Source organism: Megalobrama amblycephala, linkage group LG8, assembly GCF_018812025.1.
Source record: "Megalobrama amblycephala isolate DHTTF-2021 linkage group LG8, ASM1881202v1, whole genome shotgun sequence".
NCBI lineage: Eukaryota > Metazoa > Chordata > Actinopteri > Cypriniformes > Xenocyprididae > Megalobrama > Megalobrama amblycephala.
The window spans coordinates 3052796-3067035 of NC_063051.1; the positions used below are offsets into that span (position 1 = coordinate 3052796).

The window sequence follows — 14240 nt, forward strand, 5'->3', positions numbered from 1 at the left end:
ATCATCTGGAATTTCGGTCAAATACAGGCTGTTTTCGCGATCAAAATGATCTCGGAGATGCTCTCGGAGAGGGCTTCCATGTCCAATTTACAACTAGGAAATCTGTATTTACAATAAATCAGGCAAATCGATTTCTAACCCTGGAATGTTTTTAACATTTTATACACACTTACACACGTGAACATTCAAAAAACAACAACAGAATGAAATCGATTTCTGGAAGCATTTTATTATCCAGAGATGCATTTGAAATTCTATATTGGAAAATGATCATAATTTGTGGAGTGTGATCCACACATTAATAATACAATAACGGTTACAAGCGATCTCTCGTGAGAACAAGTTAAAGTACATATAAGCCTGTATTTACACACAGCGTCTGCTCAACTTCAGCTCTACGACCTTCCAGAACGAGTCCATGTCGATCGTGATGGAAAGTGCTTCAAACCGTTCGCGGCTGCAGAACTCATCAGATCATTCGCAAACAGGCAGTTTGAGACTTTGGGTTTGCGTTTGTGTGCGTGAGTTACAGTATCGGACTGATAAAGCGTCTCGGGAAGGAAGGGTGAAGCTTTAGGATGTTTGTAGTGTGAAATATTTGGTCTCGACCTTCATCTACACTTTCATCTGCTTTGCGGAAAAACAAAAGGGCGACATGAGAAAAAGAGCTCAATTCTAATGGGAGGAACGTCAAACTGCCTCTTCCTTCATTCTCTCTCCTCGAGTACGACGGATGAGCTTTATTTGGAGAGTTTCTTCATCCTCTGGTCCAGTGCGGCGAAGTTCTCCTCCACGGCCACCAGGTTCTCTTTCATGGTTTGCTGGACCTGAAAATGTGATCAGCAGCATGTTTAACGTCTTGTTTGTGAGACACGAGAGAGTTTGTGCTGAAGTGAGACACAAACGATACCTGAGTCAGCAGAGTGGTGTTGTCCTTCAGCGAGTTGTTGATCATCTGTTGTGTCGTGTCCAGATGGGTCAACAGCTGACCAAACTGCATCGCTGAAATACCACAGAACAAAAGAATGAGATCAAAAACAGCATTATCCAAAGTTATAAGCATGCAAATATTTTTTTCTCACCACTAGGTGGTGCTTGTCCAAAACTTCAGACTCCTTCAGAGCATTGTGCTGATGAGTTTTGTAATGATATATTCATGCGTTCATAAAAGTTTCACTACAAAATTTTACTACAACACCCCAAATAACCAATATGTGAAAATTAGATATTATTCGACTTGGCATGATGGCCAAAATCTAATGATGATTTTATGATTTTTGGACAAACCATTCAGAAGTTATAAGCAAAAATATCCATTTTCGTATCTCCGGGCCAGTAGGTGGCACTGCGCCGAAAGGTCACGCACCCAGTTTGGTCTGAATACGATAAAGCGTTGAGGAGATTGAACCTTACGTCTATTTTCACAAGCGCTACATAAAATTTGTTTGCACGTTATTCCAGAATAGTTTGACAAATCGACTTAACTTTTTTTGTCAGCAAAAAAATTGGAAAAATTGGAAAATTGGAGCAAAAACCTAGGAAGAGTTCGAAAGTAGGTTTTTCGAAAAATTCAAAACGGCAGGAAAATTTTCATTACGAGTTTTGTTTCTAGCCCTTATGGTTCAGAAGTTATTAGCATAAATTTAAGTGCAAGTTTGGACAGGTGGTGGCGCTAGAGGGATTGAGTTAGAAACTCTAAATTTGCTATGGACACAGTTCAGACTGTCCTCCATCTGTGTGCCAAATTTCATGACTTTTTAAATGTTTAATTTATTAAAACAACAGTTTTATATTACTATTATTAGTAGTAGTAGTAGTGCTACTATTATTTTGGGGGTTAATAATAACAATAATTATTTTTATTATTATATTTTGCAGAAAGCACATGAAGACTCATTTTAAGACCATTGAGATTTTTTGGCATTTTACATAATTTTCTGGCCAATTAAAACGTGCAATATGTAAGATTTCTGGGCCTATTCAAAACAAAGGCGTAGCTTGATGACGCCAAGTTTGAGCGTGGAATCTTGGGATATGTGGTCTCCACCTCACAGCCGGTGGAAACAATAGGGATTGGACTCGGGAAGAACTCATGCTCATGGATGAGATTATTAACGTTACTGTAGTGTGAAGCAGAGCAGGAGCGAGTGTTGTGGAGCTGAACGAGGAGCTGGAGCGATTGATCAAGGGCAGCGGGACTTTTATTATGACACAGTAGATCGATTTTACAATATCATATTAAATACTGGATGATTGTGTTGATAAATGCATGCAATTAATTTTAACGTATTGTATGATGGAGAAAATGCTGTATTACTGTTACTAAAAATAAAGCTGCATCTGATTATGCTATGTTAGCTACTTCACAAAATAGTGTTTTTCTCTGAGGCATGGTAAAGCATGAGACTCGCAAAACATCAAGAACATTAGATTTAAACGATAAGACTAAACGTGTTGAGCTATATAACAATGATTAGTTTTCTGTCTACAAATATATCAAAACAGTTGTTCCCTTGACTATTAAAACATGTAAATATTAAAGCGTTTTTGGTGTTTCCATGGTTTCTACAAAATAAACCGTAAACCGAGGGTAACGCGGGTATGACGCCATTGACAGGCGACTCCTCACACGTCCCGGAGCCTTGGTTAAAACTGCAATTTTCTCACGATTTACAAATAGTTGCAAACATTTGGGATATTGTAAGTACTCAAGTGAACAAAATATGGCCTAGTGGTTTTTGGATATTTTACTGCAAAAATCTTACATATTGCACCTTTAACCAGTTATTTAAATCGCAGGCCAAAGGCAGCAGTGAAACGCACTATAAACTGCTGATGAAGATCAACAGATGAGGTGAGAGAGTAAACGTTACCCTGTTCATGCAGTTCTTTGACAGCCGTCAGTCGCTGCACCACCTGCGGGAGAGACGTCGCCATCGCATCCCACTTCTGAACCACATCGTACAGCTGCGACACCTGAAGCACACGAGACCTCGTTCATTCTACATCTGATGATGACAGCAGTAAAGTCATGTGGGACGGGCGTGAGGACGCACCTTATTTTGGGTCTCAGCATCCTCAATGGCCGCCTTGTGTTTGGCGATTTCATTCATCTTCCCCAGAACACTCTGAAGAAAAACAGAAAACAAGCAGTCACTTCAGCCACTGGAGGAAGTGCATTTAAAAGCATATATATATATATATATATGAAGAGTTTGATTCCAAAACGCGATAAACGCCATTTTCAAAAAATTGAGTTTCCGCCAAAATCAGTATTGTATCTGGTTGGTATTGAAAAGTCATTTATTAATTTTGCGCAAAATGCGATATCCGTCGTGATATTCTGTCATGTTTTCTCCCTTTCTTCCCAAACGCGACAAACGCCAGTCTCCTTTTTCTGCAGAATGCGATATATCCGCTCTCAACCAATCACAGCGCACCATTCCACGCACTGTAAACACTAAAGGCTTTTTTAAAAGCCGTTTTTAATACCAATGTAACGCCAGATACTCTTTAATCGGTAATGACAAATAATTCATAACATTAACAAGATGACCATTGGAGCGACGGCTGAATGTATTTTTAGTAAATTGGCTGAATATAAGATAAATATTGGCAAAGTTTAGACTCTGTCATATATGTGAATCAACTTACTTTGTTGTGTATTTTCAATTTGAAAAATAACTTTTATATTGACGAATTAATTGCATTTTGGAAAAAAAAAAGTGTCATGGATTTATTGCATTTTGGGAAAAAAAATAATACATTTTTATAATAAACTTTTTAAAATCAAAATGTAGATTTGAATTTTTAATGTTTTTATATCCAAAAGATGCTATCTGAAAGTTTGAAACAGAAAATAGGGGTTTTCATCTTGCCACTTACTTGGTAAAGAAAACACCTTTTTACTCAAAATAATCAAAATGGAGTTATTGCGTTTTGGAACCAAACTCTTCATATATATATATATATAATTAGTATTATTATAATTTAAGGATCATTAAGTGTAAATTTTCTAATATATATATATATATATATATATATATATATATATATATATATATATATTTATTTATTTTATTTTTTTCTTCTTCCCAGGAAGCAAATGAATTCTCATTTTAGGTCTAATAAGTTAGTACATAATAAGATATTTAATATTAAGATAAATAATAAGACATTTTAACATTTAATTAATCATTCAACAAAATTTAAAAATGAAAACAGACCTCGCTGTGAACTCATATCTGCTGTTTTTATGGGTTAGGTCAGATTTTTATTTGATGAGATGCTGAAAAATGCATAAAGGCACTTTTGAGAACTAATCCCATCAGTTTCGAGCCTTGAACACCATGTGACGCTGATGAGACGAGCGGTTTCCCCGAGCGTGGTCATGTGTACCTGTAGTCTGGCTTCCACCTGGTCCAGAGTGGCGGCGTCCAGCGCACTGACCCGAGCCTGCAGCAGCTCTATAGTGTCCTGCACAGAGTTATGAGCTGTTATTACTCACATCACATGACCACATTCACTCATTTTACATCAAGCAATGAAAGTCGTCATGTGGTATCCTAATGTTTTTTACAGCTGATCTGCTATCTTTGCACTTTTAGGTGATTTCACAGTCGCTGACATGCATGTAATGTTCATTAACGCGTCTCTGAGAGTAAAGATGATGATTGTTCACACTAAAGCTGCGGTTCTAGAGATCAGTGTGTGTTTGTTCACCGTCAGACTGGCTCCCTGCACCCCGGCGCTGAGCGGACCCTGGAAAACACACACAAAAGGTTTTTATAATGTTTGAATGTGTGTCATTTGATCCATCAGGTTTTTATGGCTCATATAGTCTGATATGGTGAGAATATGGAGGAAAAAACAGCTCAATTTTCTTAATCTCGTGCACCTGTTTATCTGAGCCGGAGCCCACCGACATCTCCAGTTCAGCCAACCGCCTCTCCAGCTCAGCGACCTACAGTCACAGAGAGAACGTCTGCGTCAGAAACCACCTCAGGAAGTGACATCACTGCATGTTTTACGGAAGCCGTACCTTGGCAGATTCAGTGAACTTCTCTTGCTCTGGTCGGCTGTGAAGCTCGTAGAGAATCACTCCATCCGGGCCTTTAGGTGGCGCCGTCTTGCCCTCTCCACCCGACCCGCTCCGCACGCCCCGCGCCACCTCCAGCTGAGTCAACAACCGCCTGCGCCGAGAGACGGAGAGAAGAGTCAGCTTCACACACACTCAAGAGCAGGACACTCTGACTAGATCTTTCCCACCAGGAAACTCGTATGTACGATAATGCATCACGTTCTGTGTTGTGTCTGTTGATCAGGATGACTAAATGTGTCCTAGAACTGAGATTGTCTTTTAGATCCACAAACCCCCAGATATTGATCATCCTCACTAACCTTAAAAGGCATCTATACAGGGCTATTATCATTAACAAAACTAAATTGAAAGCATTTCTGTTAACTGAAAAACTAGAAATGTTGCCTTCGCAATAGACTGAAATAAGTTTAAGTTGAAGCACTACATTTATTATTAACTGGAAATAGATAAAAACTAAAACAAATAAAAATAAATTAAACCTAAAAAAATTTTTTAAAAAATAAAATAAAATTAACAAAAACTAATATATATATATATATATATATATATATATATATATATATATATATATATATATATATATATATATATATATATATATTTTTTTTTTTTTTTTTTTTTTTTTTTTTTTTTATAAACTATATTAAAACTAAAATAATTATATAGTTTCTGGTATAAAGAACCAATTTATACTGTGAATAATTATTATTACAAATTATTAATATTATTATTTAAAATATTAAAAAAAAAAATTAATTTGTCTTTTTCTACTCATTATATTACTGTACTGTTAAATGCTATTTATTTATTTTAATGTAATTGTTTTAATTATTAAATCAATTATTTATTTATTTATTTATTTTAATCTTATTTTTATGATTTTTTTTGTACATTTTATTACACTGTTTTTCTTTACACTTTTCTCTTACCCCAGTTTGAAACCAGAATTAGTGCTGTCACACAATTAATTGCATCCAAAACTAAAAGTGTATAATGTGTATAATTATTATATATATATATATATATATATATATATATATATATATATATATATATATATATATATATATATATATATATAAATACACACATGCATGTATATATTTAATAAATATTTGCAATAATTATATATAATTATTAAAGTTTTTATATAAATAAATAACACATTTTTCTTAAATATATACATGTATGTGTGTGTATTTATATATACACATAATAGTTATACACAAACATATATTATGTAAAAACCAACTTATTTTGGATGCGATTAATCATGTGACAGCACTACTTAGAATATCTAAAACAGATTTTTGATGAACTAAAAGCAGCGGTCAGATGCATAAACTCAGCCACTATGTTAAGACTGTTTCTTAAAAACTAGTTTGAGAATATCAGAAATCACATTTTTATGTAGCTGACTTTATAAAGTCAGAACCAGCTGACTCACTTTTAGGATTAGTCTAAGCAGTTTCAGCAAGCGGCCACAGAAGTTCAGAGCTTGACTCACTTGGCAAGAGCTCCATCAGGGTCGGTGAGGTTGATGTGGGCGTTGGGTCCGAGCAGAGAGTCCAGGTGAGCAGAAACCAGCTGCTGTTTGAGCTGCGCCGCCTGCTGAGCCAAAGCCACCGGAGTCAAGCGCTCCTCCGCACTGCTCTCCTTCGTGCTGACCTGCAGAAACACACACACATGAACGGCACACACACACACACGAGGAGTGAAAACAAATTCATGCAATTAAAGTCACTATAAAATCAAAATATTGCAGATGGTGAGAGTATACGAGAAGTAATGAAAGAGAAGTCAATGTTTAACCTGAATGCGTTCCACATCCTGGCAGAGCTCGTGAATCTCGTTAACCAGCCGCTGATATTTCTGCTGAGGAGTTTCCTTCACGCCACAACCCTCGGCTAACTGCAGGACGAGAGGAAATGAATCAGAACAAACGCCGAGAGGCTCCATAAACTAAACCAATCATGACGGATCACTCACAAGCTCGTATTCTCCAGACTCGTAGCCCACCCGGCGATTCTTACTGATGCGGTCCGAGAAATCTGCACACAATCATATACATTTAACAAACATAAACGGTGTCTTTTGAAAGAGCTGCTTGAGGAAATCGCTGTACTCACCCAAACCCTTGGCGCTGACGTGTTTGTCTTTGAACTTGTCGTAAGCAGCGTTGGGATTGACGACGATCCGCTCCACGCTGTCGCTGCACAGCTCCTCCTGCGAGACGAGTTATAAACCAATCACACCAAAACATCTAGACGTCTGATTATAAAGGAGACGCTTCTGATTGGCTGAATCTTTGAGGCCCCTCCCACAGAAGGGGCATGGCTGATTGATTTAAGAGTGACATGCGTGCCGTGATCTCACAGGACGTTCGTCCGGCTCAAGTTATTCAAAACACTGATTTAATTCACTCAAACAGAAACACTCGCAGACCATCATGCATCAGTGCGTGCACCAATCATTTTATTAGGGCTGGGTAAAAAAATACTGATTTCTCGATTTTAATCGATTATCCGATATCGATTCTTAAATCCCAAGAATGGATTAGTCTAGTCTGTTTTCAGTTGATGAATGAGCAGAATATGTAGCTCCTCCCATCCAATAAATCGCAATAATCTTTGTTACTTTTGATATGAAGCAAAGTCTCAGATTTCAAATGACGTCCATCTTATTATGAGATTCAGAAAATAAATACCGCTGTTTAATGTGGCGTGACGGATCGCTTTAGCGCCTCAGTTAGAGAGAAGCATGTGATCATCCTCTCCTCCGCTTTAATACCAGTTACAGCGAAATAAACATGAACATCTGAAGGTACAGTACAGTCCAAAAGTTTGGAACCACTAAGATTTTTAATGTTTTTAAAAGAAGTTTCGTCTGCTCACCAAGGCTACATTTATTTAATTAAAAATACAGTAAAAACAGTAATATTGTGAAATATTATTACAATTTAAAATAACTGTTTTCTATTTGAATATATTTGACAAAGTAATTTATTCCTGTGATGCAAAGCTGAATTTTCAGCATCATTACTCCAGTCTTCAGTGTCACATGATCCTTCAGAAATCATTCTAATATGCTGATCTGCTGCTCAAGAAACATTTAATGTGTACAATTGTACAAAATATTTGTGTACAATATTTTTTTTCAGGATTATTTGATGAATAGAAAGTTCAAAAGAACAGTGTTTATCTGAAATCTAATCTTTTGTAACATTATAAATGTCTTTACTGCCACTTTTGATTGATTTAATGCATCCTTGCTGAATAAAAGTATTCATTTCTTTAATTTCTTTTCAAAAATAATAAAAATAAAAATTCTTACTGACCCCAAACTTTTGAACGGTAGTGTATAATGCTACAGAAGCTTTGTATTTCAGATAAATGCTGTTCTTTTGAACTTTCTATTCATCAAGGAATCCTGAAAAAAAAAAAGTACACAACTGTTTTCAACATTGAAAATAATCATAAATGTTTCTTGAGCAGCAGATCAGCATATTAGAATGATTTCTGAAGGATCATGTGACACTGAAGACTGGAGTAATGATGCTGAAAATTCAGCTTTGATCACAGGAATAAATTACTTTGTCAAATATATTTAAATAGTACACAGTTATTTTAAATTGTAATAATATTTCACAATATTACTGTTTTTTACTGTATTTTTAATTAAATAAATGTAGCCTTGGTGAGCAGACGAAACTTCTTTTAAAAACATTAAAAATCTTAGTGGTTCCAAACTTTTGGACTGTACTGTATGTTAAAATATACAGTACAACTTACTGAAATCCGTATCATGTCTCGTGTAATCGATCAATCAGTGTTTCAACCTCAATAAAACAGCTTCAGTGTCACGTGACGTCACATTTACCTCAGAAAAACACATTCAGTGACCATAAACTCATTAGTCAGATAGAAAAGTGAACTCTAGAAAGATAAATATAGCTATGCACCGTTACATATTCATTATAATTTTTAATGTTCTTCAATATTTAATGCATGTTTGAATAAAAAACAGCCGTGATTTAAATTCGAATTGGAGTAGAAATATGATTATGTAATTCTAAACGTTATTTATAATAAAAACATTGAGTGTAATTTAAGTGTTTGTATATAAATAAGTTAATTTGACCTTTGATATTATTATAGTAGCACCAGCTGACTCTCATGTGTAGTTTACAGCATTAGTTGAGACTGAAATACTACATCCAAAATAATCGATGTCGAATCGAAATTGTAATCAAATCGAATCGTGAAAATTATGTCAATACCCAGCCCTACATTTCCTTCTCTCAAACACACATCAATCTGACAGAAGAGAGTCAGGCGACGGCGCAGGTGTTTAATAAGCTCGAGCATCTCTAAAATACTGCAGCAAACTCAAAACATCTACGCTTGACTGCAAAACTGTGAAAGGTTATGATGTTTAGTGTGTTTCTACGGCTCCTTCCCTTCTTTACTGTAAATCTAATTTAGCAAACGCTACTGAAGTTTATTATGAAAGAAATCTATGAAGCTGAAACATCTGTACTCTGTGGCCATTAAAGTTGGAGAAACACGAACACACGTCCACAGAGAGAGCGTCTGATGGATGCAAGCGTACGGTGAACTCACACAGTATTTGACACTCTTCTGTTTTAATTGGCTGCGTTTAGAGCACTGATTGATTAGTCACACAGAAACGGCCAAATATCAGCAGATTTATTTCCAGACAGCATCCGCATTAATGCTCAGAGAGGAAGCGTCAGTCCAAATGCGTGTGGAGTTCACAGACGCACATGCACAGATCACGATCTGATTGGTTTAGAAGAGTCACTGCGTGTTAAAGGGGAATCAGAAACTCTTACCAGCTCCTTGGGTCCCCAAAGACAGTTAGAGCAAAAGAGAAAGAGAAAAACAGAAGAGAGTGAGGAAGAGAAAGAGAGAGAGAGATATTAATGTAGTTATCACATGACATGCACAACAGGAGCTGGAGGGAGGGCAGAACAGAGCCGTGTTGTTGTGAGTATCACTGGATTGCTTGTTTATTTCATCAGAGTCTTAATTACAGCTGATCTGAGTAACGACACACCCACAGGCCCGAGCGGCTGATCATCTGATCATCGTGAACGCACGAGCGCTCACAGGTCAGTGGGTAACGTTACCTCCACCTGCTGACGAGATTCAATTAGAGTTTACACAAACTAACACACGAGACAGAGTGTGTGTGTGTGTGTGTGTGTGTGTGTGTGTGTGTGTGTGTGTGTGTGTGTGTGTGTGTGTGTGTGTGTGTGTGTGTGTGTGTGACAGACTCCATCACTTCAGGAAGAGGAAAGATGAGAGAATCAGAGCAGCATCTAAAGGAACAAGAGCTGCACAATTCATCAAAATAAAACTGTAAGACTGCGATTTAATAAAATAAATATGTGGATTTGGGAACACAAGATAGGCCAATCATAAAAACATTATAAAAATCTAACTAAATAAGAATTTATATTTATATATATATATACACACATATATACATATATATAAGATGAAAAGTACTATAATTTTACAATTGTATATTAAAATAATTATTATTAGCAGTAGTAATTATTATTTCTCCTAAATACTTTTTTATTTTACAGTGAAATATTACAATAGTAATATTTTAGTAATATTTTGTTAAATTTTGTTTTTATGTAGTAATAATAATAATCATACTAAAAATATTTTTTTATCATTGTTATTTTATATTAATATTAGTAATATAATTTTACAATTGTATAGTAAAATAATTATTTCTATTTACTTTTTATTTTACAGTGAAATATTACAATAGTAATATTTTAGTAATATTTTGTTACATTTTGTTTTTATGTAGTAATAATAATAATCATACTAAAAATATTTTTTATCATTGTTATTTTATATTAATATTAGTAATATAATTTTACAATTGTATAGTAAAATAATTATTATTTCTATTTACTTTTTATTTTACAGTGAAATATTACAATAGTAATATTTTAGTAATATTTTGTTACATTTTGTTTTTATGTAGTAATAATAATAATCATACTAAAAATATTTTTTATCATTGTTATTTTATATTAATATTAGTAATATAATTTTACAATTGTATAGTAAAATAATTATTATTTCTATTTACTTTTTATTTTACAGTGAAATATTACAATAGTAATATTTTAGTAATATTTTGTCACATTTTGTTTTTATGTAGTAATAATAATAATCATACTAAAAATATTTTTTATCATTGTTATTTTATATTAATATTAGTAATATAATTTTACAATTGTATAGTAAAATAAAATTATTAGTAGTAATTATTATTTCTCCTAAATATTTTTTTATTTTAAAGTGAAATTACAATAGTAATATTTTGTTTAATATTTTTATTTAGTAAAAATAACAATAATACTAAAAAATATATATTCTTTATTATTGTTATTTTATGTTGTGCAGCCCTTTAAACAAGCACAGCAATTTTTTATTGCATTTTAAAACACAACAAAAATAATTCTGTGAAAAATTGCAAATTTTAATTTTTTTTTTTTTCTCACAAATTGTGCAGCCCTAGAAGGAAGTTAGTGAAACACACACACACACACATTATTTCTGTCAAACTGTCAAATTTATCACCATTTGTTCCTTAAAACACACTTTAACAGCTAAACGTCACTCCACGGCCTTTCACAGGAAGTTAGTAACAGCATTAGGTTTACAAATTTAAGTTAGAAATCCTCAATGCAATTCTGTTCATGTTATGAACACGAGCCAAATTCTAAAGTGATAATATTACAGGAGTAATCCAGTCAGAGTCATCGAGATTATTCATAACTCAATAACTATATCTAGCAAGTTACAACCTGTACCACACTTTTACCATAATATAACACCACACACACACACACACACACACACACACACACACAGAGACATTTTTATGAACCTGTTCTTAGTTAAAATCAAAAAACACTCCAATCTAATGGTGCGACTGTCCAAGAAAAGAAAACAAGAAGATTTCAACCCATGCAGTTACTGCATCAGAGAAACATGGACGTCTTACTTGCACAAACTAGCATCCGGAGCGAGTCAAACAGTGATGGAGGGTTAATGAACGAGGAGGGAAAGAGTAATTAGCTCAAATCACACACACACACACACACACACACACACATACAGATACTCACCGACTCGAACTGCGCCTGATCATCCTCAGGTAGATCACTCGTCTCATAGACGTCAGGCTCGTTGGAGGCCTGGGGGGAAATGATGTCATTTTAATATTGATGATGATGTCACTTCAGTAATATAATACAGACATTAATCCTCAGTGTGTGTGTAAATAAATAAATGGGTCAAAGACATTGAGATGTCCACATCAATAGAAATGTACAAAAGTGATTTTATATACACAGAAACACAAAATGCAAGTAAAACATCTACTTTTAAGGTTTCAAATAAGTTTTGGGAAAATAAAATGTCAAAATGTGGGTGAAATAATGTTCCACTGTCACTTATATTTATGTAAAAATTGAAACAACATACTTATTCTGACCTGTACATATTAAAATATATAAAAGAATAAGTGAGCATACTAAATTTTATTGCATTTTTAAATGAGTAACAAATTTACTAGGATAGTGGCAAAGTTTAAAAATGTAAAATTACAAGTAATTAGCATTTGGGGTAAACGTAATTAGTTTTTAATATGACATAAATAGATTTTTTGTTGCAAATATCCCTGACGAGATTGTATAAAGTTGTATGACACGTTTTGTTTTGATGCTTGACCCTTTTTCGTCTTTGACCCTTATATACACATTTATATTTTACATTTATGCATTTGGCAGACGCTTTTATCCAAAGCGACTTACATTGCATTATACTATACATTTGTATCTGAGTATTTGCATTCCCTGGGATCGAACCCATGACCTTGGCATTGCTAGTGCTCTAACCAGTGAGCTACAGGAAAACATCTACATCTATATACATCTAATATGCCTAAATGACAGAATTAAAATATTTATGTTTGTCATTTTAAAGACTGAAGCGATGAATGTAAAAACCTGCCATTGAACCCCATCTTAATTGATCAATACTGTAAATCTATAGTTCATGTAAACAATACAGACTGACATCAGCCTCATCATGTGACATTAAAATATTGACATTAATACACCCATCATGATACATCTGGCCAACGCCCTTCACAAACATCTAATTCTTACCATCCCTCCTGCAAAATAAAGCTGTACAACAGCCTCTTTACACAACATACAAGCAACAGAGCTGGAAAAAACATCATTTAAGCAGCATTTATGAGTTGTGTGTGTGTTTTCTTTAACAAACATCAGTCAGAAACACGAGCTAAAAACACCTCTGAAGAATCTGAAAATCAAGAATGGCAAATAACTTCAATACTTTAAAAGTAATCGTGTACATCTTATGTTTACTCATGACACTCAATCGGTCAGTAAATGTGAATTTATAAATGAATGTTTCGCCTCAGACCGCTAGCCGCGGCTAATGCTAATGCACCGCACTGTTGTTGTTGTGGATTATGGACTGAAAGAATCACTTACGATGCCCGGCAGGTTGGCATACTTCGGGTCGGCCATTGCAGCGCGCTTTGGAAAGGCAGTTTAATGTGAGTTTATATGCGGCGTGTTTCTTTACTGCAGTTTTAAAGGAAATATAAACGACTGAATGAAGCGGATGACGCGCGAGCGCTCACAGACACAGGCCGAACGACAGCTGTGACGTCACACACAAACAAAACCTCGCGCGATCTCGCGAGGACTAGAGGACAAGGCTTTTTATGATGTTATATTAAAGGATTAGTTCACTTTCTATGGAAGCCCGTTTCCGCCACTTAAAAAAAAAAAAAAAAAAAAAACCCACAAAAAAAAAAAAAAAAAAAGATTAATTGCGACTTTTTATCTCAGAATTCTGACTTTTTAACTCGCAATTGCGAGTTATAAAGTCAGAATTCTGAGATATAAAGTCGCAATTAATCTTTTTTTTTTTTAGTGGCTATTTTTTTATTTTTTTTTAGTGGAGTTTTTTTTTTTTTAGTGGCGGAAACGGGCTTCCATAACTTTCGAATTAAAATTTCCTGATAATTTACTCACCTCCAT

The 14240-nt window shown here is 34.6% G+C and overlaps 1 protein-coding gene across 2 annotated transcripts; it reads right to left on the reverse strand.

The window, feature by feature from the left end:
* Positions 1-209: 209 nt before the first annotated feature.
* dctn2 (dynactin 2 (p50)) lies at positions 210-13874 on the reverse strand. Of its 2 annotated transcripts, XM_048198696.1 has the most exons (15): positions 13686-13874; positions 12288-12356; positions 9957-9962; positions 7231-7327; positions 7091-7152; positions 6914-7012; positions 6609-6769; positions 5042-5192; positions 4898-4963; positions 4723-4761; positions 4399-4476; positions 3057-3128; positions 2874-2976; positions 911-1002; positions 210-827 (listed from the first exon to the last, which is right to left on the reverse strand). In XM_048198696.1, exons 1-15 carry the CDS (start codon positions 13719-13721, stop codon positions 741-743), a joined length of 1218 nt encoding a protein of 405 aa, XP_048054653.1. In that variant the 5' UTR covers positions 13722-13874; the 3' UTR covers positions 210-740. The 2 variants fall into 2 exon arrangements, with proteins under 2 accessions (XP_048054653.1, XP_048054654.1); XM_048198697.1 differs by lacking the exon at positions 9957-9962.
* Between the last annotated feature and the right edge of the window lie 366 nt (positions 13875-14240).

Bases quoted from the DNA above. Each gene is read 5' to 3' on its own strand.
- dctn2 (XM_048198696.1), bottom strand. From the start codon at position 13,721: ATGGCCGACCCGAAGTATGCCAACCTGCCGGGCATC. The intron at 4,964-5,041 runs GTACGGCTTCCG...CTGTGACTGTAG, and splicing joins AGTTCACTGAATCTGCCAAG to GTCGCTGAGCTGGAGAGGCG. The intron at 2,977-3,056 runs GTGCGTCCTCAC...CGTGTGCTTCAG, and splicing joins ATGCTGAGACCCAAAATAAG to GTGTCGCAGCTGTACGATGT.